General features: G+C 41.1%; 1 protein-coding gene across 4 annotated transcripts in view; it reads left to right on the top strand.

Moving 5' to 3' along the window:
* Positions 1-27,630, top strand: part of VPS13A (vacuolar protein sorting 13 homolog A) — a 303,373-nt gene that overhangs the window by 98,058 nt on the left and 177,685 nt on the right. For all 4 annotated transcript variants that reach the window (XM_039545239.1, XM_039545242.1, XM_039545240.1 and 1 more), the window contains 14 exons: positions 4,236-4,374; positions 13,887-13,971; positions 15,579-15,751; positions 17,345-17,501; positions 18,361-18,440; positions 18,740-18,799; positions 18,894-19,047; positions 20,101-20,217; positions 20,305-20,408; positions 20,902-21,069; positions 21,780-22,084; positions 22,907-23,054; positions 24,128-24,278; positions 25,498-25,622. In XM_039545239.1, coding sequence (XP_039401173.1) covers positions 4,236-4,374; positions 13,887-13,971; positions 15,579-15,751; positions 17,345-17,501; positions 18,361-18,440; positions 18,740-18,799; positions 18,894-19,047; positions 20,101-20,217; positions 20,305-20,408; positions 20,902-21,069; positions 21,780-22,084; positions 22,907-23,054; positions 24,128-24,278; positions 25,498-25,622 — 1,966 coding nt within the window. The remainder of the gene's footprint in view (positions 1-4,235; positions 4,375-13,886; positions 13,972-15,578; positions 15,752-17,344; positions 17,502-18,360; positions 18,441-18,739; positions 18,800-18,893; positions 19,048-20,100; positions 20,218-20,304; positions 20,409-20,901; positions 21,070-21,779; positions 22,085-22,906; positions 23,055-24,127; positions 24,279-25,497; positions 25,623-27,630) is intronic.

A 27,630-nucleotide genomic window follows, 5' to 3' on the forward strand; every position in this document is an offset into this window, starting at 1 on the left:
TCTGTTTTCCAACTGACTCTCCCATTTCTTCAATGCCTGCACCCACATTACTTTCGACCGTTGGGTACTTAACACAATAGAAATGGGATACACCCTTCAGTTTTTGTCTATCCAACCTTCCCACCCCTCCTCCTGATCCCTCTTCAGGGACCCTTCTCACGAACAATTGTTGTAACAAGAAATCCAATCCCTCCTTCAGGTGGGAGACATAGAAGAGATTCTGCATCATTTAAGAGGAAAGGGGTTCTATTCCCATTACCTAAGCCCAAAAGCCAAAGATGGTTTCAGACCTATCCTAGACCTGTGTTGTCTCAACTATCTCAAGAACTTAAAGTCCTGCATTTCTTTGACTTCCATTATTCCCTCATTGGATCCAGGAGATTGATATGCCCCACTCAATTTAAAGGACACATACTTCCACATATCGATTTTCCATAGCCACAGAAGGTTCCCAAGATTTGTCATACATTGCCAGTTCACAGAGCTTCCATTTGGCCTCTTGACCGCCCCACGGATTTCAACCAAATGTATGGTGGTGGTGGAGGCTTTCATCAGAAAAAGGGAAGTACACTTATTTCGTACCTCAACGACTGGCTTATCAGAGGCCGGTCCAGAGCTCAGGTGGAACCCAACATCTGTCTTATCCAGTCGACCTTCAGGGCACTACGTCTACTGATAAATGCCCATAAATCCACACTTATCCCTGTGCAAGGGATAGAGTTAATTGGTGCCGATCTTAATGCCATGCAGGCGAGGGTCCTGCTTCCAGAAGATCGGTTTCGGGCAATCATGGTCCTGATAAGGTCCCTCCAGACGCATTCAGTCATGACAGCTCGGAAGTGTTTGAGTCTTCTGGGCCACATGCTATTGAGCACATACTTAGTACAACACACGAAGCTATGTCTCAGACCTCACCAACCCTGGCTGGCCACGGTATACTCACCTTCACGGCATCATCGTTTCCGGCTCACTGACGTGGTGGCAGAACCACCGTGAGGTTTGTGCATGAGAACACTTTTCACGGCCTCAACTGTCGATATCTCTAGTCTCCAACACGTCAGCGCTTGGCTGAGATGCCCACTTAGGGTCCCTTAGGACTCAAGGTCTATGGTCTTAAGAAGAGCTCTTCTTCGTATCAGTGTCAAAGATCTCAGGGCAGTCTGCCTCATCTGCCAAGCATTCCTGCTTCACTTTATGAACAAGGTCGTTTAGTTTCTCATGGATGACACAACTGCCATGTTCTGCATCGGCCGGGTGGAGTGCACACTTCTCCTTTATGTCAGGAAGCAGTCCAACTGTGGGAGTTATGCATAACACATTCAGTCCCTCTAGAAGCGTCGTACCTTCTGGGAGTGGAGAACCAGCTGGTGGATCACCTCAGCAGGTCTTTCTCCTCTGACCACGAGTGGTCCCTTCGTCTGGACATGGCAAGGGACATTCCAATGGTGGGGGTTTCCCCTTATAGATGTGTTTGCTACCTGTGACAGCAGGAAATGCCACCAGTTCTGCTCCCTGCGAGGCCACAGCCCCGTGGTCTCTTATGAACACCTATTACGCCTGTCCACCTATTCTGATGAGTCACAAGGTTCTGATGAAGATCAAGTGGAACTGGGCGTGGTCATTCTCATAGGCCCAGCATGGCCCAGGCAACTTTGGTTCACCACTCTCATAGGCCTTTGGGTGGAGTCTCTGCTTCTGCTACACCTGGACCTGATCTCTCAAGACCATGGTCAGCTGCTCCACCTGAACCTCGGTTCTCTTCATCTGATGGCCTGTAAGCTCCATCGCTGAATCTTGAGGAGCAAGCTTGCTTGGAGCAAGTCCGTAGAGTCCTACTGGGCAGTAGAAAACCCTCTGCCAGGACCACTTATTTTGCAAAATGGAAGCTATTCTCCATCTGGTCCTCCCAACGTGGAATTCTGCCTATGCAGTCCTCATTGGAGTACCTTCTGCTTCTGAAACAATAGGGTCTTGCCATTTCTTCAGTCTGGGTACATCTAGCAGCCATTTCAGCCTTCCATGCCAAAGTAGACAGTGGGTCTGTCTTTTTGCATGAGATGGTTATCTGTTTTCTTAAAGACCTGGAGAGGTTATAATCCCCAAGTAAGAGATGATTCCTCCCTGGGATCTAAACCACTCTCCAGGGATGCTGAGATGATGGCCTACCTTGAGCAGTGGAGTTTACAACTACGAGGTTCGCTTCCATGGTAAAGTGCCTCCCTAGCTGGTATCAGCACATTGCCTCAATTTATGAGCCCTTATGCAGAGCTTAGGCAGCTCTGCATCGGCTTTGCTTCATCCACAAGATCCAGGGTCTTTCTGTACCCCAGATCTCTTGGCCATTCCCAGTTCTGGTTAACCTGCTTCTGTGGGTATTTCTTCTACTGAGTCTCCACTATAAGGCTCCTGGTCCATTCCCCTTCCTTGTCCCCTTCAATCTGCTGTTCCTACAAGAATTTCTACTGCTGCAGCTGTTATTCATTGCCCTCTTTTCTGATGCGTCATCAGCTGCCTATCAGTCATTTTACCTTCTGTGTACCGGCGCTGTGTGAGCAACGTGTCATCTCAAACCTTCAATGTATTCCAGAAATCTATAAAATAAAAGCCATATATAGTATGCTTGCAGAATACAGACACAGATGGCGGCACATAGTTAAAGCACGTCATAGGAGCTAATGGTAACAAAGACTTTGTCAGTCTTCATTTCCAAGGAAAGGCACAATTTCTTTTTAAGTCAAAAGCTAAAAAGCTTCTGACCGCTTCTGCTATCTTAAATCCAGGAGCAATGGTAACTATTAAGAGTCTTGGATTGCAGATCACTAGGCAGTAGGTGGGCAAGTACTTTCAGGTCAGGTAGTGATCATAGACTTTGCCAGTTCCCAAGGGACAAAGCAAAATTAGGAGACAAAAAGGCAGTTTGAAATGTGTCTCTAGAAATATTGAAACTATGGACACTACTGAAGAAGAACTCTTAAAAGTTCTTATTACAGAAAGAAATCTGTGACTTGGTCAGACCTAGAGACCTGGTGATTCAGTTTGAAATTTCAGTACAGTTTAAAGAGATTGGCTTGTCCAAGAATGAAAAGGAATGGTGTTGCAGTTCTATATTTAATCTGAGAAGCAGATGTAGCTAGATTATAAGAGTTGAAAATCTTTGATTTCAAATGGCTTTCTTAGTCTCTGGTCAGGGCCGGCTCTAACATTTTTGCCGCCCTAAGCGAAAACAAAGAGCCCCGCCCCCTCCGAGCGCCGCCCCGCCCCCTCCGAGCGTCGCGCCGCCCACGTCTCCCGTCCCCCCCCCGAGCGTCGCGTCGCGCCGCCCAAGTCCCTGCCCCCACAGCACGGCGCCACGCCTCGCAAGCCCCGCCTCCCCCCAGCGCTGCCCGGCCGAACCAAAACAAAAACAAACCCCGAGTGCCGCCCCGTCCCAAGGTGCCGCCCCAAGCACGTGCTTGGTAGGCTGGTGTCTGGAGCCGGCCCTGTCTCTGGTTCACACCTAATTATGCTGCTTCTTATGGTCCTACTCCTGCAAAGACTTAGGTATACCACGGGACTTCAAATCAGTCTACTTGCAGCACCTAAAGTTAAATATGTGCAAGACTTTGCAGGATCAGGGCCTCTGTTTGGAAAAGTCCCATTTCCTGTCTTCCAACATCTTCCTCCTTTAAATTCTTGCTTTCTTTTGTCTCAACTTTTCCTGAACTGTTGCCCCATATACTGTTTTAGGTTTCTTGTCTATAATAGAGCCCCTACCCAACAAAACACTTAAGTGCTTTGTTAAATTGGAGTGCTAGATTGCGTGCTCCTTGGGATAGAGAAAATGTGTTTTACTTCACTTAAATAGTTTTGTACTTACACAGTACTTTATGACGTGTTTATAAATAATACAATAAAACAAGTAAATAACAGAGAGGACTTCCTGGTTGTGGGATATGAGAAATCAGAAGTGGGTAAAGTACCCCTAAAATTGATATTTGGAATCTTCCTTTCACAGAACATGGTAGCAGTAGGGAACTTAGAATTGCTCAAATATCTGATGGATGATGAGTTCAGCCACAGTTTTGTATAGATTAAACAACTTTTCCTCAAATATAAATGAAATATAGCTTACATTTAGTATTTTTTCTGTTTCTGTAATTTGCTGCCAAGTAAGGATGTTGTTAGTAATAAGAAAACGAATGCAACATTTTAATTGATACATCCATTTGAAATAACTGTCATCATTTATGTAACAGATTCAAAATTTTTGGACAACTGCCTTTGCTCTCTGTTCAAATCTCTGACCAAAAGCTGATGGGTATCTTGGAGCTAATTGACAGCATTCCTAAACCAGAAAGTGGTGATGCTACCATGTCTGCTCCCAAGCCAACTCAGGTAAGCTAAATTTTTTAAATGGTAGAAAAATAGTTTACTAAAATGTATAAGCCTTGGGTTTGAAAAGGAGCTTACAGGAGCTAAGAGCCCAGCACCCTTTGACTTTTAATGGGAATGGGCAACTAACTCCCTTAAGCTCCTTTGAAAATCACAGTCAACTTTCTACCACTGTAGAACTAAATACAAGTTTTGCTCATGTATGTTACTATACTGTGTCTGTAGTGCGGCTGCCTGGTGAAGTTTAGCTTCATTAACCCCCTATTTATTAAATATTTTCATATAATTTTAAAAATATCCTTACCTATGTTGCTAATATATTACTTTGGTAAAAATAAAATAATATTTAAAATCTAGTTTACTTTTCACTACATCAATTAATTTGTTTTACATTCATCTTGTTTGTCTATTGTTTATGCTCACTTCTGTTTAAAATTAGTTGCTTTAATTTCACATTCAGTTTTTAATGTGCTAGTAGTTGTTACTGTAAAGCTTGGGTTGCAACTCATTTTAAAGAAACAAAACAAACCTTGTTTATATTTCAGTTAAAACAAAATCATGGAAATAATTCTATTAGTTTTAAGTTATTTAAATAGTTAATTTTTAGAAAACAAATTCTGACCCAGATTTAACTGGATAGTGCCCTTTTAACGAATGAGCAGTTTTTAATTAGGTACCTCAAACTCCGTTAACGGAGTTTCCATTTCGCCTTGTGTCTTGTCTTGATTACATAATGTACTTTAGTCAGTAAAACTTTGGGTTTTACCTTGGCTGTGCAGTTGAAGAGACAGGAACAAATCTTTAATTTACTTTGTTACGGTTTGGGTTCCCCCTTCAGGAACACAACCAAGTGAAAAGTGCATCCTGGCAACCAGTGACAAGAAGTTTCTAGATGTCCTGCTTTTCCTAAGCAACAGAGAGAAATCAATCCTTTTAAAAGATTGCATATTACTAAAGTTGTGTTGGATCCTACAGAGATGCTCTGGCAGACACCTCATCCTTACCTCCCATATTAAAAGAATTGAGTATAGATACCAGGTTCCTTCACAAGCACTGGAATACTTTTACTCCCATCTGACCCCAGGGTCTTTGGTTATTACAGTTAATGAAAGTGTGCCAGGGCCTCATGAAATCTATCCCCAAGGACAAAAAGAAAACAGGACTGTCTTTGTTGGCAGATTTATTCAACATTAGGACTGCGAATTCATATAGCCAATAATCAAGGACTTTTGATTTTTGATGTGATTTTTCTTATTTATTGGGACATGATGTGCAAATTCTTGGCTATATTACTGGAGAAATCCAATGAGTTGATCCAGGTGATACTTGCTGGGGGGTCATCTGGTCATGAGAACAACCCTCCAAACTGCACTAGATGTAGCTTGCTCAGTGATCAGGATGATGGCGGCAATGGCAGTGACCATGTGTAGTTCCTCCTGGTTGCAGTCTTTCAGCATACCTATGAAAATTCAGCAAACTATTGAGGTCCTACCCTTTGAGGGATGTAACTCTTGTTTGAAAAAGTACAGGAGGCTTTACATTCTGTCAAGGATTCCAGATTCAAGGATTCTGGTCCTTGAGCATCTGCATGCCAGCTCCTAAGAGAAAACAGTATTGTACTCACTAGAGCATAGGCAGGCCTTTTATCTCCCAAGACAACTTTATCAGGATAAAAGGAGAAATAAGTCTTGAAGGAGGAGACCACTCTTGCTGTTGCTTCATCTAAGCAACCACCCACCTCAAAACAGCCTGTTTGACTTTTTGGATGAGATGAGCATATCAATCCATCGGGATCCTCCTTGCTGTACTGCTCCCTTAAGGAATAAGCTGTCTCACTTCCTTGGTGCTTGGAATGCTGTTAAAACATATCAGTTTCTGTCCATCCCTTCTTCCCTTGCCCATTGCTTTTCAGGGACCAATCAATCTCAGAAGTCTGTTATCAAGTGAGAGATAGACTCTGATCAGTTTAGGAGCTATAGTGGAAGTACTTCCATGGCACTGGGGAAATGAGGTTTACTCTTATTTCCTCATATTGATGTCTGGATCTGTGAAACTTAAACAGATTTATCAAGAAAATGTTTTGCATGGTTTCCCTGGTTTCCATTATTCCTTCCCTAGAACCCAATGATTGGTATGCTGCTTTTGACTTTGCCTGTTTTCATGCAGCTGTCCACCCTAGTGTAAGAAATTGCTGAAGACTCCTAGGATGCATGGTAGCTTACACATATGTAACTCAGCATACCAGACTACCTGAGGTTCATACAGGGTGGCTAAAGTCTATTTATTGTCCAATAAAACATCAGCTTGACATGCTGGTTCATGTACCAGCCAGAGTTATGTCTTCATTGAACTGGTGGATGAACCTGTCCTATGTCTGCACTGAGGTTCCCTTCTCACCTTCCCTTCTGTCTTGGAACAGACATTACCCTTAGGCTGGGGAGCACACTTAGGGGATCTCCAAGTCCTGTGGTTGAATCAGGAGCTGGCTGTACACATAAATATACTCTAACTTAGCACAGTCTGATGCCTGTCCAAGCTTCCTGCTACATGTTAATGCCAGTATGGTATAAGTTCTTATTGACCACACCATTGTGAATGCTCTATTTAAACAAGTGGGGTAACCAGATGGGACTAGTTTTGCCAGGAAGCAGTAAGTCTTAGGAATTTTTGCATTCAGAACTCAGTGGCACACAAAGTTTCACACCTTCTGGCGATGCAGAATTGCCTCACGGATCACCTCAACAGATCCTTCAGAATGAAGCATGAATGGTCTCTCGAAACTGAAGTGTTCAAGTTGATATTCCAGACTTGGTGAACGCCTGTAGTTGATCTGTTTGCCCCAATACAGAACAGGAAATGCTACCGGGTCTGTTCCAGAGTGAGTCACAGTCCAGTTTCAATAACCGATATGTTCTTCTTCCAATGGAAGGGCAGTCTGCCTATGTTTTCCCTCCCGTACCTTTAATTCCCTGGTAGTTCTCAAATTCACAGCACCACACCAAATTTTTCTTAAATAGTGCTTGCTTGGCCAAAGCAGCTCTGGTTCTCAGACCCTCAAATGCTTTCTGTCCTTCCCAGATCCGAGACATCATCTCAGAATCAAAGACATTTTCTACATCCATATCCTCACAACCCTCTCTTTATTGCATGGATGCTGAGTGGTTAACCCAAGGGGAAACAGATTGCTCTTACACTGTTCGGAACATTTTACTGAACAGGAGACAGCCATTCACCATATATATTTATCTTATGAAATGAAAACTTTTTTTCTGTCTGATCCAGGTAGTGAAGCTTCCCTCCATCCTATATAGGCTAAAGTGCATGACGTTCTGGAATACTTGCTCTACCTAAAGAAGTTGGGTTTCTCGGTTAGTTTTTTAAGAATTCACTTGGTTGCAATCTCAGCTTTCCACCCCCTGATGGAAAGTTGGCCTGCATGTTCTAACCCGGTGACGATCAGATTTCTAAAGGGTATAAATAGACTGTGCCCTCCAGTTAGGGACCCAGCACCACTCTGGGTCTCAAAGCTGATATTGTCAGCTCTGATGGGTCACCTTTGAGCATCTGGCTTCATGGTGATTTTTACATCTCTCAGCTAAAGTGATTTTCCTCCTGGTCATCACAATGGCCCCATTGAGAAGTTAAGTCTCCTATTTCCCCACAGTCTTCTGCTCCTTTGTCCTCTCTTAGCTCTTACCTGCTCCTCCTCCACATGGTAAAATTCCCTCGAGCTCCCAATTGCTGCTTGGCTCTGCTACTCCCCAAAATGTTTTCGAGGTGTCTGTCTGTCTGTCAAATGAACTTCTTTGAGAACTACGGTCCATCGCAGATCTTATACTTTCCACTCCAAGTGTAAGTCACATTTCTTTGTGTTTGCCTTCTCTAATATAAACACATAGCTTTGTGTGTGTGTGTTGAAAGATGTCTAGATGTGTTGCTTAATGTGCTACTGGAAAATGCTCAGATTTCATGGTGATGACTATGGTATAAAAACCTATGTAGACTAGAATAGAAATGTACATCCCCAATCAAAAGCTCCACCAGCATCTGCTGCCTCCGACTTTCTCCAGTACTGTGAAGAAGTCTGAGGAGGACCATCTGTTCCTTGTAGTCTCTGAAGCTTACGGGGAGTGATCAAAGGGAGATGAGCAAGCTTTCTAGTATGTGCTTTCTTCCACTCCCTCCTCCCCCTCGCTTGTGGGGGAGCCTCCAGCCCCTGTCCTGCCTTCTGGTTTCCCCCAGCCCTGTGAAGATAGCTTCCAGGTGCAGCTGTCCTCTTTCTACCTCCCTCCAGGTCCATTTTTTCCATCCTCCCTATCTCTTGAATCTGTGAAATAGAGCTTCCAGCCCTTTTTGCATACCTCCCATTGTCATCTTATAGCACTTGGGGAAGCTTCTATTAGCTGCTGCTTCCACCTGATTTGTGAGGCTTGCTTTGCCCCATTTCTCTCCTCTTAAATTTTAATACCTTAAGGCAGAATGTCCCAAACATTTTTTTGCTGAGCCCCTCTTTGGAGACTGATGTCCCATGAGCATGCGCCCCCCGCCACCCCCCATACTAAGAAACAGTATTTTTGCATAGAACAAGAGGATTTTATTTTTTTTGGCTAACAAAACATATTGCTTAGACAGAAAGTAACATAAATAGCACAGCACCACAGTCCTTCTACTGAGTAAAAGTTAACATAAAACAGTGGTTTTCAACCTGTGCTCTGCGAACCACTGGCCGTCCTCAGACTGTTTAAGATTTCCAGAGGGGTCTATTTGAAATTTTTTAGGGGTCCACAGATGAAAAAAGATTGAAAACCTCTGACATAAAAGGACCGTTATTGACTTGCATTTGTCTCAGTGAGTAGGATAAATGTGTTTGCTGTCACGATTTATGAAATCTCTGATTTTGAAGAGTTTCAGTTGCAAATCAGTCTTTACATTCAACTGGCTTCTATCTTTTTTATATATATATATGTGAAGAAAAGCTCACTTCAGATAGATACCTTGAGGCAAAATGAATAAGTATTTTGAATTGGGGGCAGTTTGGGGAATTCTTTTTAAACTGAGAGGAAGAACTAACCTTACCGTCCATTCATCCAGCCCATACTTCTTTAACTTGCTGGCAAGAATACTGTGGGAGACTGTATCAGAAGCTTTGCTAAAGTCCAAAAATAGCACATGCATTGCTTTCCCCTCATCCACAGAGCCGGTTATCTCATCATAGAAGGCAATTAGGTTAGTCAGGCATGACTTGCCCTTGGTGAATCCATGCTGACTGTTCCTGGTCACTTTCCCCTCCTTTAAGTGGTTCAGAATTGATTCCTTGAGGACCTGTTCCATGATTTTTCCAGGGACTGAGGTGAGACTGACTGGCCTGTAGTTCCCTGGATCTTCCTTCTTCCCTTTTTTAAAGATGGGCACTACATTAGCTTTTTTCCAGTCATCCAGGACCTCCCCCGATCGCCATGATTTTTCAAAGATAATGGCCAATGGCTCTGCAATCTCATCGGCCAACTCCTTTAGCACCCTCGGATGCAGTGCATCTGGCCCCATGGACTTGTGCTCGTCCAGCTTTTCTAAATAGTCCCGAACTACTTCTTTCTCCACAGAGAGCTTGTCACCTCCTCCCCATACCGTGCTGCAGAGTGCAGCTGTCTGGGAGCTGACCTTGTCTGTGAAGACAGAGGCAAAAAAAGCATTGAGTACACTAGCTTTCTCCACATCCTCTGTCACTAGGTTCCCTCCCTCATTCAGCAAGGGGCCCACACTTTCCTTGACTTTCTTCTTGTTGTTAACATACCTGAAGAAACCCTTCTTGTTACTCCTAACATCTCCGGCTAGCTGCAACTCCAAGTGCGATTTGGCCTTCCTAATTTCACTCCTGCATGCCTGAGCAATACTTTTATACTCCTCCCTGGTTATTTGTCCAATCTTCCACTTCTTGTAAGCTGTTTTTTTGTGTTTAAGACGAGCAAGAATTTCACTGTTAAGCCAAGCTGGTCGCCTGCCATATTTAATTTTCTTCCTACACATCGGGATGGTTTGTTCCTGCAGCCTCAATAAGGATTCTTTAAAATACAGCCAGCTTTCCTCGACTCCTTTCCCCGTCATGTTATTCTCCCAGGGGACCTTGCCCATCAGTTCCCTGAGGGAGTCGAAGTTTGCTTTTCTGAAGTCCTGTTCTACTGCTCTCCTTTCTTCCTTGTGTCAGGATCCTGAACTCGACTATCTCATGGTCACTGCATCCCAGGTTCCCATCCACTATTGCTTCCTCTACGATTTCTTCCCTGTTTGTGAGCAGCAGGTCAAGAAGAGCTTTTCCCCTAGTTGGTTCCTCCAGCACTTGCACCAGGAAATTGTCCCCTACACTTTCCAGAAACTTCCTGGATTGTCTGTGCACTGCTGTATTGCTCTCCCAGCAGATATTGGGGTGATTAAAGTCACCCATGAGAACCAGGGCCTGTGATCTAGCAACTTCTGTTAGTTGCTGGAAGAAAGTCTCGTCCACCTCATCCCCTTGGTCTGGTGTTCTGTAGAAGACTCCCACCACGACATTACCCTTGTTGTTCATACTTCTAAATTTAATCCAGAGACTCTCAGGTTTTTCTGCAGTTTCATACTGGAGCTCTGAGCAGTCATACTGCTCTCTTACATACAACGCAACTCCCCCACCTTTTCTGCCCTGCCTATCCTTCCTGAACAGTTTATATCCATCCATGACAGTACTCCAATCATGTGAGTTATCCCACCAAGTCTCTCTGTTATTCCAATTACATCATAATTCCTTGACTGTGCCAGGACTTCTAGTTCTCCCTGCTTGTTCCCCAGGCTTCTTGCATTCGTGTATAGGCATGTAAGATAACTCACTGATCGTCCTGGTGTCCCAGTATGGGGCTGGAGCCCTCCCCTCTTGCACTCACCTACTTGTGCTTTCTCCCGATATCCCACTTCCACAATCTAACTTTTGTATGAAGCAGAAGTTTCTGGTGCAACGATGCCATTTCTTCACATAGCACTGAGAGGAGGCATAGGTTTGGTGGTCAAGCTTTTATGAAGTTCACAACTTTGACAGCAGCGATCAGTACATCTGACATCTGCTTTTGGGATTGCATTCAAGGCTAGTGCCTCTCTGAGCAACTGTATGGTGCAACAGCTTTCATCTGAGCAACAAGTTCACTACTACATCAGTCATGACTTTTGCCCCATCCATACAAATCTTGACACAACAATTCTACTAAATGTTTTTATCCGCCATTTACTGGTCTAAAATTTTCAACAACTCCTCATCTGTCGAACACCCAACAGTTCTTGTTGGGACAGAATGGCAAAATAAAGTCTTTTTTGATCTGAGCTGAGTAGATTTATCTTATGAAAACCATCATTTGTGCTGCATTGGCAAAGTCAGAGCTCTCGTCAACTTGTAGTGTGAAAAAAGGGCTGTATCTCACTACTTTGACGATCTGCTCCTTGACATCTCCTGCCATCTCAGCAATTCTGCAGCTAACTGTGTTTTCAGATACTAGCGTGAGACTGTTGGTCAGCAATCTTCTTTCCCTATATTATCAATGCCATTTCAGTTGCTGCTGGAAGCACATGATTCTGACCAATCAAATCAGACTTTCCACTTCTTGGTATTTGACATGAGACAGCATCAGATGCTTAAAGTGCTTTGGCAGGAGTAGCACAGTGTTCTTTGATTCATCTGTCCTTTAGATTGAAAGAGCTTTTGTTTAAAAAAATAAATAATAATCTTGTGGTTTTATCTTTGAGGGCATGATGTTTGGTCTCCAAATGGCACTTTAGTTTTCTTGGTTTCATGATAATCTGAGGAATAACTTCAGCACAAACAACACATTGCAGTCGAGGACTATGTGGACCCCAAGTCCAAGCAGGAAGAATATTTCCTATTTTTCTTTTTCCTGGCTCTATTTATTCCTTCCCCAGGATCAGTGTGGTCAAATTTTCACTTCACAAAACATTCCATTCACTCACAATTGTCGAACACCAAAACAATTGATTTCCACTGAGTAGAAAGAACATCTGAGTAAAACCTCAAACTCACATCAGCTATAGCATGTGGGAGTTAGAAGGTGCTGACTTGGCATGAGCACATTGGTCAATGAAGTTTTGGTACTATGCTCTGGTAATCTCGTGATTTGAGGGACAAAACCCATGTGTAATGGCAGCAACAGGATCTTTGTGAAGGAGAATTTTTATTTTATCAACAGCATTTTGAAGAAACAAGAAAAAGTTCTTAGTATGGCCCTTATTTTCTCTTATTTTAATTTAATTTAAAAATCTTGGAAAAATCAGTAAAAATCCAAAATGAAGTGCAGCTGGTGGCAGTGCTCAAAGGCTTCAGGGGATGGGGTGGGCTCCCTTACTACTTTTAGGGGCTACTTCACTTCTCCTTATGTGGCTAACAGCAGGGCCAAGAGATGCAGAGAAAGAAAAATGTAAGAGGTAGTGGCAGGTAAAAGGGGTGCTGTGGTGGGTACAAAAGGGGAAATTACGGTGAGGAGGTGAGGTGGAAGGCGAGGGGTAATGGGTAGGGGAGATGGGGGAGTTAGGGGTAGGGCAGGAGAGAGAGTTAGGTGGAGGGGAGGCCAGGGCAAAAGACAGGGAGTTACACAGTAGGAACAGGCAAGAAGCGTTAGGGGTAGGGGAGGAGACAGGAGCTGGGTTTGAGGGTGAGGTGCCCAGTACCCAGGGAGATTGGGGGTGCTCACCATGTGGAACTTAAGGAAGCCTTCAGCTCCCTGCAGCACTTGGTTTGTCTTGGCTGCTGGGACCCAGGTCCTGCCCATCGCGCTCCCCACAGTGCTGTGCTGAAGGGCTGGGGTCAGGAGGAGAACATAAGGCTGCACCCCATGAGTACTGGCCCCCTGCCAGACAGAACTCCTTATTGACCCTGGCCCTTCAGCGTGGCCCCATCTACTTCTCCTACTTCGCATACTTCTCCAGGTTCTGTCTGGCAGGGGAAAAGGACAGCACTCTGTGCTCTTGGGCTGCGCTGAAGGGCTGGAATCAGGAGGTGGGCCCTGTCCGGTAGGGGGCTCAGTACTCCTGGTGTTCAACCTTCCACTCCCCACTTGCAGATTCTCTGCCGACCTCCCCACCAGAGAAGGGTAACTGCCAGTTGGCGGCTGCTGCAGCTGTAGTGGTGAGGGAGTGAGACAGGCAAGGAGCCTGGTCCTGGCAGCCAGGACTGCCCACACAGAGTCCCATCCACTTCCCTTGCTGGACAGAACCCTGTGCTGACCCCCGCCCTTCGTGACCTGCCAGGTCCACATGCCTCTCCCTGGAGGGCATGTCCACATTTTGAAAACTTCTAATTTAAGGTGTTATTTTTAACAGGTAATTAAAAATCATGATACAAAGATATTTTCTTTCTCATTAATGTAAAGTCTTAAAATATATACAAATTAGTTGTCTGAAATAGCTGTAGTCAGTCAAAATGGAAAGGAGAATTGAATTAAAATATTTTTAAATTAGTTTTTTTTCCATGTTGTCTTCTATTTCAGATTGCACTAACTCCTCTGCTTCCAACACCACAAGTTTCACAAAACGTACTTCCTTTTTTGGAACTTCATTCATTAACTGAGTCAGGTAAAGATCAACTATTTTAGGACACATTTTCTTAAACAGGTATTATAATATGTCAATAAAATTATTAAATTAAGTGCAATATTAAGATGGTGAAAAGTAAACATAAAAAACTACAATATTCTAATGTGGCATTGTGGAGCAAAGTTAGTATTTTGGGGCTCAGACTCCTAAATTCATGTCAGCATAAAGATATGATTCAAGCTTCTGAGTATGTATCATTTTCTTCCCCAATTGGAAGATTCAGGTGATGTGGAGAGAACTGTTGTTGTGTTTAATGTTTCTCACATACTAAAAATCATAACTATTTCATTGTATGTTTACTAACAGGAATGGTGATACTTTTTTGCTGCCTGTTTCCTTTTTTATGCTTTGAATATGCTGGATGGTAGTACGTTCAAGTGTGAGAGGGTTTAATCTACCTTTTGCTTTCTTTTAAAATCTTCGTGCAAAATTTGTTTTAATGACCAGAAAATTTTCATGAGACTGCATAAATTAATAATTAATAACAAGTTCAAAATTTACAGTTGTTTATAGGTAGCCACTTGGAAGCTTGTGTGCAGCAGAGTTTTGGCTTTTTGAAAAGAGCACTCTCACAAAGGAGCACGTTTTGGGCAGGGCAAGAAGGAGATGTTCATGCAAAAAAAAAATCCAGTATTTTATGTCTTTGCTGCTGCTGAAAGTACTCTTGCTTAAGGCTTCCCCATTCTAGCTCATGATTTTTTTCTGAATGATACTGCAGTGAAATAATAAGGATCAAATAGAAGATGTGCTATGAGAGACAAATCACTTTTGAATACATATTTTTATAAGGCGGTTATAAAATCCCATTTATAGATTAAATTTTAAAAGTTTAGTTACGTAGGTTAATGTTATTTCTAGTATTAAAGACCTCCTTAAACATAAAAGATCAATATAAAAATAACATCTGACCATTTTTGCTTACTTTTACATGTAATATATATGATTATTTTAAAAAGATTAGAGAAAAATATAATTCTCTTTTTTTTCTTTTTAATTTACACTGAGAGCTCTCAATGCAGAGTGTAGTTCACTTACACAGTTGTTTTGTGAGAGTTATTCACATAGCAACAATGGAGAGTAAAACATTTTTTAAAAATTACAAAAGATGAGAGAGACAGAGACCAAGGGCAGATGTATCTGTAACCACTTTTAACTAATTTTTTTAAAAAAAGACTAGATTTCAAATAGATATATTTCTGATTTTACTTGTATTACATTGTATGTGGAGCTGTTCGATTATTTATTATTTTAATAGTTACTTGGGCATTATTTTAATTTCATTCCTGTGTTTTGCTTTATATGGTGCATTTAGACCTTCTGTCACATACATATCTTCTCTATATATCACACATTCACTCTTGTCAAGGACTGGCATCTCCAAAATACACTCATTCAAAGAGCCCTTTAAAAGCTTTAACCTTACCATTGATTGTATCTGATTATTTACTAGATAATATTACCATACTCATGTGTAATTGTTTATAGATGATATTTCAAATAAATTCTGTACTATATTATTGCAAAATAAGTGTTGGTATGAAATTTAAATATTCATGAAGTGATCATTAATACAACTTTAAATTTAGAATCAGAAGAAGAATTTTATGATGCCCCCACCAGTCCTGTGGAGGAGATGCCATTTTTTGAAGCATCTTCTGGCTCTCTGTCCAGAGTTAACAGTGTCAGAAGAAAAAGATTACAGAAGCAAGAATCTTTGAAAAATATGACAGAATTCCAGCTAAGATTTGAAATACCTGAGGTAATGTAACTTTTTGTTTTCTCCTGAATATACTCTAGTCTGCCTGTAGCATCTCCACAACCTGGTCCATGTATGTTGCTTATTTGAATCCACCTATGTTCAAATCCTCATTAATGCCGTTGTTGCCTCTTGCTTTGATGGCTGCAGCTCTTCTATGGCCTCCAAGTCCCAACTGTCCAAAGTCTAACATGTGCAGTATGCAGCACCCTGCTTTCTTGTCTGCATCAAGAAGTACATCCCTTTACTCTATTCTCAAACACCTCGACTGTCTTTCCATTCATTTAATTTTTGAGTTTACTGTTACCCTATCCTTTCTTTAAAAAACAAAGCTACTATGTTCTTGTTCCCTTTTACCTCCCAGCTTTGTCTCCCCCTCTCCAAAACTTTCCATGGTCAGTGGGAGAGCCGTGTCTGCATCTCCTTGCATCTGGAACAACCTTTCTGCCCATTAATGGTCTATCTTATAACAATTACCTTAAAATCTAGCAGTATTCATTTTGCTAGTTATCTTTGGTTTCTCTTGGCCCCTATTATTGGTCTCATGACTAAATATTTGGCATATTCACTGTGCAGGTTTTTTTGGGGGTTTTTTTTTGCATTATTTTTCCCTGTAATTTATACCATATGCTATGCAGTCTTTTTAATTCTGTAAAGCTACCTCCGGTTAGTGCTTTTATGAAAGCACTATATGAAATAAGATTTTAATGAGTAGTCTTGTGCTCTCATGCAGAACACTTGGCTCATAAAAATCCTGAAAATAAGTATTTTTGTTTGGATTATGGTAATACCTTCAATATGGTAGGTGCTCTCCAGATGTAAGATGCACCCCCTCGTGCACAAAGTTGACAGACTAAGAATAAGTGTAGTTCTGAAAGTCTTTTCCGTACATAAAATCTAATACTTTCTATATTTGAAATTAGTTTATAATGGGGTTCTTAAACTATTTCATAATGTAGATTACGTTGATAGAGGAGTTCCTTTCCCATTCATTGGCTTTAGTAATTGAGGGGAGCTCCTGTTTCCTCTACTTCATATGTAGGGGCAGCCTCTAATAGAGAGAGAGAGATTTGGTATCCTTGTTTCTGTTGTTCTCTTTGAAGTGAAGAACCTGAAGACCTGTAGAAGCAGCTGGAAACAAGGAATGCCTGTGCCATGAGACCACCCTGGTTCTCCATTGAACAGGGCTGTGTGACTAGTTCAGGACTGCAGTCTTAAATGATATTTGGACAGAGGGACAGATCTTCAGCCAATGTAATTCAGCATAGCTCATTTGAAATCAATTGAGCTATACTAGATTACATGAGCTGAGAATCTGGCTCTGAATGAGATTAACTTTCTTGAACTGTTTGTGGAGCTGCTTTTTAGAATGAAGTTTTATTTTGTACACACTGTTGTTTTGCTGTTTTGTTTTATAGAAATAGCAACATCTAATGTTAGCATTTTTAATACTGAATGGATATTCTTCAGAGTATTTTCAAGGAACATTTTCTGTCTAAAATTATATTTGAATTGGATATTCATTGAATACAAACTCTGATGAAACTATACTTTGTGTGTCACCATTATCACATGCCTTATGTTGTTTTTTCCCAGGTCTTAATTCAGTTGTGTCGTCTTGCTGATGGTACTGAAAAGCCTGTGCTGCAGCTAGAAATTGTAGGATTAGGCACTGAACTTAAACTCAGAACATTTGATATGGCTGCAAATGCTTTTCTTAGAGAAGTCTGTTTACTGTGTCCAGAGTATATGGGTAAGAATTTACATGATGCTCTAAAATTGATTAGCAAACCTACAATAGTACAGTGAAGAGTTCATTCCAGGAAGTCTGTTGGGCTCCCTTATGTCAACTAAAGTTGCAGGATCCATTCCTCAAAAATTAATAACTTATTTAAATGAGAGTGGGAGAGAGAAACCAATTATTCATGGACAGTATTTCTTTTATTTTAACCCTTTTGATACCAGGAAAAGTGCATCATCCATAAAATCCCCTGTTCTTGGGCCAAATGGGACATGTCATCACTTCCATGAACCTGTTTTTTTTTTATTACAATCATCCTGTCCCACAAGACACATGATTGTAACCGCCATGGGAATCACCTGTGTATCTCCAACAATTGGATTTTATTTCATAGATGAGACTGTACCAGCATGCACTCTGGTTGCCTTGGTGTGTGTGTGTAATATTTTAGGTTTTAATTTAAAAAAATATTTTTGCCCTAATGATTGCAAAGGAAATCTCACAAATCATGAACCAGTACACTGCTGTGTTCTTGAAATTGCTTCCTGAATAAAATCCAGCTTGGAGCTGTATACTGCTTTGGTTCATTGCAGTGGGGAGCTAACTATGCTGCGCAATGATCACAATCCGAATGTCAACATTAACTGTTTTGCTGCTGATCATTTTATCAGAAACATTCAGTTTTTCTGGGGTTGTGGGTAAGTCTCTGCTGATCCTACGCTACAGTGACAGTGATAGTCTGCTTTATAATCCCGTATGCATTTACATAACTGATTATAAACCACTTGTCTAGTAAGTTTTAATTATTTGTATTTTCTTGAAAAAAAAAAGTGTAAACCAAACTATTTTAACATTAATTTTTTTTAAAAAGATGATAAAGACAAACCTGTTTACATCATTACAACTTTGGATAATACAGAGGATGATCTTCTTACCCTGGAATATGTAAAGGTAAGAAACAATAAAGCTACCTTTAGAAATGTGGAGGAGGGGGGAAGAAAAGGGGGAACCCGGGCCCGCCCTCTACTCTGGGTTCCAGCCTAGGGACCCTAATGGCAGCAGCTGTTTGCGGCTTCCCTCCTCCACTGACGCTGTGATTTCCTTAACCTTTCTGGTGACTTTCTTTAAAATTCAGTTTGTGTATATGATACCTAAAAATTCAAATGCATGGAGCTGTAGTAGGTTTTGCAGTAAACTTTCTGTATGAAGTTTGCAGATTTTTATTTTAATTATTTTTTCTGGGGCAATAGGCTGATATTAATGGACCAGAGTTGAAAACTGCTTACAAGAATGTTCTGCAGCTGTTAAAGGTACGACTATCATTTGTTTTGAAGTTTGTGTATTGTTCTTATTTTGGAAAAACCTTTTTGGAAAATGTTCCTGCTAAAATGCCCTTTTTTGTAGGTGAATTTCTCATCTCTAGATGTTCATTTGCATAATGAAGCACTTCTGAATGCCATGAATTACCTAAATAATCTTCTACCAAAACAAGAGACTAAAATAACAGAAGAGATAGTCCAGGAAAAAGAAGAGAAAAAGGATGTTCTTAAGAAATTAAGTAAGTTGGTTTTTTTCTTGGTTCCCCCTGCTTCCTTTTTCTTTGCCCTTCATCCCCAAGTCCCCACCACATGTGACAGTGTCCTTAGTTTCATAAGTAGGGAGAAGTTCTTGATAACTGTTGGACGATGGAGAAGTAGAGAGCCCTTCAGGCTCTTATATGACTGAAAATGAAGGAAAGGAAGAATAACCATTGAAATCAAACTTTTTTCACTCCACTGGTCTCTAGCACTTATGAAAAAGAGCATGAGAAGAGCGGAAATGGATTGTGTTCAGGCAGAATGCTGTGTAAGAATGTTAACTATTAGTTTTATGCATCTTTGTGGATCCAGGCACTCAATACCAGGGATATACTAGGGGCCTCAACCAGTTCTTTCTTACTGCGTCAGTGGTTAGTACAGACACCCTCATTCAACCTTCTGAGAGTTGTTGGGCATAGGCTAATTAATGTCAGTTTGGTCCAATATGTAAATTGGAACCTGTCTGGCTGTTGGTTGTTCTGCACCTGTTGTACAGTTTAATTGGATCCCTGTTCCGGTTTGATTTTATGCCCACCTGTTCAAACCTGCAACTGTGTATCGGATGCTGGATGTTGTGTGCAGATTTTAAATGCTGACCATGGACTAGTATCCCGTTGTACATGCACTTAATGTATTGTGGTGTGATTTGAGGCTTCTCTATATACACTACGGATTCCTGGGTGCCATTTCTGCCCTTGGGGCCATTGGTAGTTGGTATAATGCTCTAAGTTATGCCAGGGCATTGGCCAAGTACAGAGTAGGCTACGGATAAGAGGAGCACAAAGGCCACTTTTCACACCCATTTTCCTCACCTCTTGGAATTGCATTTGGTTTTCCTCTTGGAGCTGCACTTTGTTCCCTCTGTACTAGAAAAGGATCGATGTGTGTTTTGTTTATTTTTTAAAAATTAAATAAAGATATAAACTGAGCCTAAAACTAAACTTGAATGGGTAATATGCATCTTATCATCACTATGATCTAGGAATTAGCAAATACAAACAATAATATTAGTGTTGATTTCAATTCTCTCACAGCATCAAAAAAATCCAAGTATGAGGATGTCATAGACCTTCATGTCTGTGCAGATTTATCCTGTTTGCGGGTTTTTATTAGAGAACAAAAACGCAGAATATCTGAAATTCACGTAGAAGGTAAGAGTGAAAGTTTGAACATGTAGTTACAAAATACTAACAGATCAGTTAATTATTTTACGTGGCATCTTGGGTTTTTTTTTTAAGGTCTTGATTGCCAAGTGATCATGAGGAAAGCAGCAACTGAAGTGTTTGCAAAATTAAAGAACATAGTTATTATGGATTCTGATGAGATGGCATGGTATAAAAAGGTATGAATTCTCATATATGTCATTGATTTCTGCTGCCTGGTGGACAGACACTAATTAGGCTTAATTATTGGAGTCTACCATCTAACAGTATTTTCTCTATTGCTCTGTGTGGGTGCTGGAATCATTGTTTCCACTAAGAGAGATGTGTCTGATTGTCCAAGAACCTAAATGTCAGTCCTCCTACAACTCTGTGACTGCTGTATTTAAAAAAACAGCTTTCTGTGACTCATACACTAAGCTGTCCTTTATGGCTTCTTACTATACTGATTTCAGTGAGCTGATTTACACCTGCTGAGATTATAGTCCAATACTTAAAATTCTCCCATGGATTTTCAAACTCATTATTTGTAAAATTCTTTAAGATCCATAGATAAAAGGCAGCCTAGAAGTATGAAGTATTACTTATTTTCGTAATAGTCTGTAGTGAAATTATTTTAATAGTGAACTTTTTCCATGTTAGGTTTGAATTAATTACCCTTTTCTCTGTTTTAAGGCTCTTTATATCACAGGAAAAGAAGTTTTCAGTTTTAAAATGGTGTCGTACATGGATGCTACAGATGGTGCTGCCTATACAAATATGAATATTGTGGACAGCCAGGTTTATTTAACTGTTGGTTGCATTCAAGTAGTTTTTGTCAACAAGTTTGTTTCAACTATTTTGGTAAGTCAGATCTTTGTCTTGCCTCGCCCCCCCCCACCCCAGCTTCTTTTAGATATGTAGGTAGCTGTGTCCAACTAGAAGTGGAAGAGGCACATGCAAGATGATATATATTTGTAAGAGCTCCCTTATTTTTATACAAGCTTTTAGTTATTATTGGGAAATTGAAAGAGTTTTCTTCCAAAATTACAAAATTCTAACTCCTCCACATTCGCATGCTGGAACTGAAAAGCTAAAACTGCAGTGCTTCTATAAATCTGCAGTTATTATTATTCATTACTCTCTCGCTTCTTTTTATGGTACATGATCAGATTTTAAACTCACACACACAGTATGCTGTCACATGACATTGGAGTATAAAACAATCAGAATGAATGCCTCTTTCATACAATTTGCCAAAGCCAACGAGTATGCACAAACTTGGAGTAGGTTACATGTAATTCCTCAGAATCACGATGGAAGGTCTTTAGTGTTGGGACTACATCTTTAATATACAGTATAGAAATAATTGTGTTCACATTTCATTTCTAGTCAAATTATTCTATAAAATAATCTCTATAGGCAAATTAGGTGAGTGTGTAATATTGCCAGCACTTAAGACACATAATATAGCATTTGGGATGGAATTTTAAAGGGTAATTAATTATTAATAAATGTAATATTCCCATGATTAATAGCATCAGATGTATTGACAGTTTCTAATTATTTTCTAGGCTTTTATAAATAACTTCCAAGCTGCTAAGGAAGCTATTACTGAAGCAACTGTTCAAGCAGCAGAGAAAGCAGCTACAGGTGTAAAAGAATTGGCACAACGGAGTTCCCGAATGGCACTGGATATTAATATTAAAGCACCTGTAATCATAGTACCACAGTCAGCAGACTCTACTAATGTCCTTGTTGCTGATTTCGGTCTAATTACCGTAAAGAATCAGTTCTCTGTTAAAACAAAGGCACAGTGTAGCCTTCCACCTGTTATTGACTCTATGACAGTGAAGCTGAGTGAACTAAAACTATACAGGTAACGTAATATGTATGTATGATTTTTTAAAGTCAATTTCATTCTCCTGAAATACCTCATATTGACAATTCTGCAAAGCAAAGTGCTTTTATCTAAAGAAAAGGTTTATGCTTATCACTTACATAGCATCATTAATGTACATGACACTCTACAAATAAATCACAAACAGAAATGTTGTTTAAGGAAAATATCCACCTACACCAGCAGTTCTCAGCAGCCACATGCAACCCAATTAGCACACAGATGTGTCCCAGCTCAGCTGTGTGCTCAATGTGTAGCGAAGTCCAGATTCCGGCTGCCTGGTGTGGTGGGGTGCAGGCTGCACCACTGCCCAGCGTGGCAGGGTTGGGGTCTGGTTGGGGCTGCTGGCCTGCCCCGCGGGGTCAGAGGTCCGAGGAAGCCATGAGGTAGGGGTCCGGGACGTGTTGGGTTGCCCCCGCATGGCAAGGGTCCAAGGCGGGCAGCCCACCGGCCCCACGCAGCAGGGGTCGGGGTCTGGGCAGCCGCTACCCTGCCACTCAGCTCCTGCAGCCCGGGTAACACGTTGTGGGCCGCATATGCAGCCCACAATGATAAATAAGTTGAGAACCACTGACCTACACAAACCCTTCAATAGAAGGAAATATCCAGTTAGGATATCCTTGTTTAGTATACCTTAATCCTCACACAGAATTCACTGCTTACAGGGACAGGTTCTATTCCTCTGTATATAGAAACTATTCAAAAGGGTAAGGCAAATGTAAAAATGTTTCATAGTTGTGTTCTTCAAATTATGAAGTGAAGGATATTGAGTTATGAGCATAATTTTATTTCTGTCCACAGAACACATTTTGAGAGAGGTTCATTACAAAGTGAAATACAGCTGCTGCAGCCACTAAATTTGGAAGTTATTGTTGAACGTAATTTAGCTGCTGCCTGGTATAGTGAAGTGCCTGATATTAAAATACTTGGACGACTTAAGCCTATGAATGTAAGTGTCCCGTACTGGCAATGACTCAAAAATATTTGTGGGAAGCTAATTAATTTTACTGTCCACAAAAGCAAAACTTCTTGACTTGATTATAATTTGATTCAGAGAGGTATAGGTGGAGTGGATTTTCACTGATAGGGGCTGAAAAAGGAGGGGGCCGGGGTGATAAGTGAGAGCTTACAATGGCTTTTTCTAGCACTGGACTAGGATAATGTGAAATGCAGGCAGACATCATTTCTCCTTTATTGTTGTAATAATGTAGCTCACTCCTGACCTGCAATATCCTTGATTTACCTGTGTATTGGGTATTTTGTACACCCTTTCAGGTATAGTTTTGAAACAAGTTCATCTATTCTTTTTCAGAACCTATTCATGTGGGTTTGAACCTATGTTAATTAAAAATCAGGATCGAAAAAATGTGTGTTTTCCACAGTGTACTCTCATTAAGACTATATGGGAAAGGTTTGTGTTCTACATTTGTACAAATACATTGGTTTGCCAGGCTTAGAAATGAGACTAATGACTTCATGTTGGAAAGTATTATGTGACCAGCCCCATGTGACAACTTTCAACAAATATGATTCACGCTCTAAATGCATCTGCTAACAGGTGTATACCCACATACAGCAAAATAGTTTATACCCAGTTACCTAGCTTTTAATTAAAAGTTGGCATAGCTGAACTAAATAATATGTGAACCATTGCTAGTGTGCATATACAGGCTGAAATTCTAGCCAAAGCTAATTTTAAGTACATAGAAAGCTTTATACAAATGTTGTTCATGGTTCTAGTCTTCTGAGCAAAGACAAATGTGCTAATTTGTGTTATTGGGATATAGCAGCATAAAGAGTTGTTACCAACTAATAAATAAATCTCCTACTTTGTTAGTAAATACTTTTCTTTTGAGAACAAATTTTGGAGAGGGGAATGTTTGAGAAATGGACTGCAAGGGAGTGAGAAATTTTGCCTTTTAGTTGCCATATGTTTTTTTAAAAGTGAGTGATACTGATATATTCAGAGTAAAATAAGGTTTGTTCTTCAAAGTTAGCCCTTTTTTTAAAATTATTTTTAAGCTCATTCTCAGTCAGGAAGACTTAACCACTATATTGAGGACATTGAATGAAAATTTAGGCGACAGTTCTGGTGCTCCACCTCCTTTACCAGAACCTAAAGATACAAGTAGCACGTGCAGCGATGCCCTCAGTACTTCCCAGCGTTCTGCAGGTATGTTATTTAAACTTAAGCAACAATCCGGAAGCATTATATGCTATTATCAGGTTCACTCTTCCAGTGGATTTACAAGGATGTCTCCTTTAGCTGTGTTTAAATTGTATGTTTGTATACCATGGCCTTGTTTAAAGTTTTTTATCTGGATATATTAAGAATGAATTAAAATGGATGTAGGGTTAGAAAAAAGACAAATAACCTTCTGTGGTAGATCTTGTGAGATTAGAGTGTTTTACTATAAAAGTTATATAGTGTCCAGTTGTATTGACATTTTAAGAATCTGCATAAGAGATTCAATTATCTGTCAGTTAGGGTCAGTACTGATCATAGAATATCACAGTTGGAAGGGACCTCAGGGAGATCAAGAGTACTTTGCTTTTTGGTATCAGTTATTTCCCTCTATTTATGATAATCTTTTCTTTCTATTACTACGTTAAAACTGTTTATCCCTCAGAATCACAGTATAGCAGGATCACTGTGCAATACAGTGTATGGACACGCAATAATAAAGTCATTCTCCGGAAAAACATACAGTCTAAATAAGTAGGACAGACAAAAGCACAAAGTAAAAAAGATAGGCCCTGTTAATTACCCTCATCTAGCACCCCCTTCTTCCCCGCCCATATATAAGGGCTGGTCCACGCTAAGAAGCGGGGTCGAACTAGGGTACGCAAATTCAGCTACGTGAATAGCGTAGCTGAATTCGAAGTACCCTAGTTCGAACTACTCACCTGTCCAGACGCCGCGGAATCGAAGTCCGCGGCTCCAAGGTCGACTCCGCCAGCGCCGTTTGCAGTGGTGGAGTACCGGAGTCGACCGCGGCGCTTCCGGAGTTCGAACTATCGCGTCCAGATTAGACGCAATAGTTCGAACTCCGAGAAGTCGAACTCACCGCATCGACCCGGCTGGTAAGTGTAGACTAGACCTAAGATTATATAAACCTCCTGATGCATGGCACGTAATCCTAAATAGTAGGAATTAAACATGTGTGTTTTTCCTTGTTGTGGAATTATGATAGTTAGAATGATGTTTTTATGTAATTTTTAGTTTAAAATAAGACTTTGTCATGCAGAAGAATGGATTTAGTAAAGTCAGATTATTTTTGGGGTGAAATGAGGAGGGATGTAGTCATATGAGGAGTGCTATGCATTAAGGAATGTGTAATTTTCTGTTTTGCTGTCAGTTTTAGTGCTAATGCGCCTTTCATTTTTAAAAGGAATAACTATGGTAACAACTGCTGTGGTGGAATTGCGTTCACCTGTTAAAGTTAAAACAACTCTAAAACTGGACTTTCTATTCGACTCTCTCACTTTGGTATTGTATAGTCCAAATTCTAAACAGGTAAACAAAACTTCATGTTATCAAAGAAAACAAATCTGTAATCTTACTGAAAATGCTGGCAACTCTGAACAGGAATATGTTGTAAATTAGAGGATATTACACAGGAATAGCTCAAGGGCAGTAGTTACGAACTGTAGTCACAGATTTAGTATACGTGCCATGAGATTATCTTCAACCAGCTACATCACTTCATGATACTACAGAAAACGGAATAGGGAAACTCAGTAGCTCTGAAGCTTATTGTGTGATTTGACTCTCATTTTCCAGGAAATTTAACCTTGGATAAAACAAAGTGTGAAACTACAGATGGATTTGCTTTGTTTTTGATGAAATTGTGGAGATGGGTTGAAAATTGGGGTTGTAATATGACGCTAGCTTCAATCTTAATGTGGATTCAAAATCATCATACTTGTCATCTAATCTCCACTTAGAAGGTTTAATTGGGTGTGTTTTCCTGGGAGTTTCTGCTTACATTTTGTCATGAGTTTAACTCTTGATAAGTTAACCAGTCCTGTCCCTATCCTTTTAGAACAGAGGTTCTCAAACTGTGGTCCGCGAGCTCCATTCAGGTGGTCCACAGATAGCTCCCTCTAAGGTGTGCACCTGGGTGGCCGCATATGAGAGAATGAAGGGCCACCCACCTAATTAGTGGAACTGTGGCTCCACTAATTAGATGCCTGGACCCTGGAGAGGACTCACATGTAAGGTGAGGTGATGGCCTTGGAGGGATTAGGCAGTAGGTGGGAGGGGACAGTGAGGTGAGAAGAGGGGGTGGGGGGAATTTGGGACATGCAGGGCTGCGGTTGCCAGAGAAAGAGGCAACTTTCCCCAGCTCTGTGGCTGCTGCTGGCAGGGAGATACCCCCCCCCCCTTCTTCCCAGCCCCAGCTTGGGGGCTGTTGCAGCGGGGGAGAGAGGGAGAGACCCCCCACTCCTTCCCACCTGGGGAGCTGCCGCAGCAGGGGAGAGAGGGCACATCCATCGCATTAGAAAAGTAAGACTACTGATATTAAAATATGAGTTGTGTGCTTTTATTTGTAGAAAAAAAATGTTTATTATTAAGGGTTTTTTATATAGCGCTTTTATTTAGAGTGCTTTACAATAGTTATCCAAACAACATTTGGAAAGATCATTAAGTGGTCCGCTGAGACCCGCAGCAATTTTCAAGTGGTCCGTGAAGGTCTGCGGGGGAAAAAAAAAGTTTGAGAACCACTGTTTTATAACACAGTCATGTACCTTAACCAGCAACAGAGAAATGTGCACGTTAGTCTCTGTCATTAGACAATAGAGGCTCTGGTTTTACCAGGTTTCATACTTTCTCTTCAGAAACTTGGGTTAGCAATTTTGATAACTGTTGCAGACTATCCTTCTAACACTATCTGGTTGCTACTGGGAACAGTACTAAACAGTAGCATAGGAGAATTATAGAAGATTAGGATTGGAAGAGACCTCAGGAGGTCATCTAGTCCAACCCTTTGCTCAAAGCAGGACCAACACCAACTAAATCATCCCAGCCAGGGCTTTGTCAAGCCGGGCCTTAAAAACCTCTAAGGATGGAGATTCCACCACCTCCCTAGGTAACCCATTCCAGTGCTTCACCACCCTCATAGTGAAATAGTTTTTCCTAATATCCAACCTAGACCTCCCCCGCTGCAACTTGAGACCTTTGCTCCTTGTTCTGTCCTCTGCCACCACTGAGAACATCCTCTTTGGAATACCCCTTCAGGTAGTTGAAGGTTGCTATCAAATCCCCCCTCACTCTTCTCTTCTGCAGACTAAACAATCCCAGTTCCCTCAGCCTCTCCTTGTCAGTCATGTGCCACAGCTCCCTAGTCATTTTTGTTGCCCTCCACTGGACTCTCCAAGTTGTCCACATCCTGTCTGTAGTGGGGGCCCAAAACTGGATGTAGTGCTCCAGATGTGGCCTCACCAGTGCTGAATAGAGGGGAATAATCACTTCCCTCAATCTGCTGGCAGTGCTCCTACTGAAACAGCCCAATATGCCGTTA

The sequence above is a fragment of the Mauremys reevesii genome, linkage group 6 (assembly GCF_016161935.1).
Source record: "Mauremys reevesii isolate NIE-2019 linkage group 6, ASM1616193v1, whole genome shotgun sequence".
Taxonomy (NCBI): domain Eukaryota; kingdom Metazoa; phylum Chordata; order Testudines; family Geoemydidae; genus Mauremys; species Mauremys reevesii.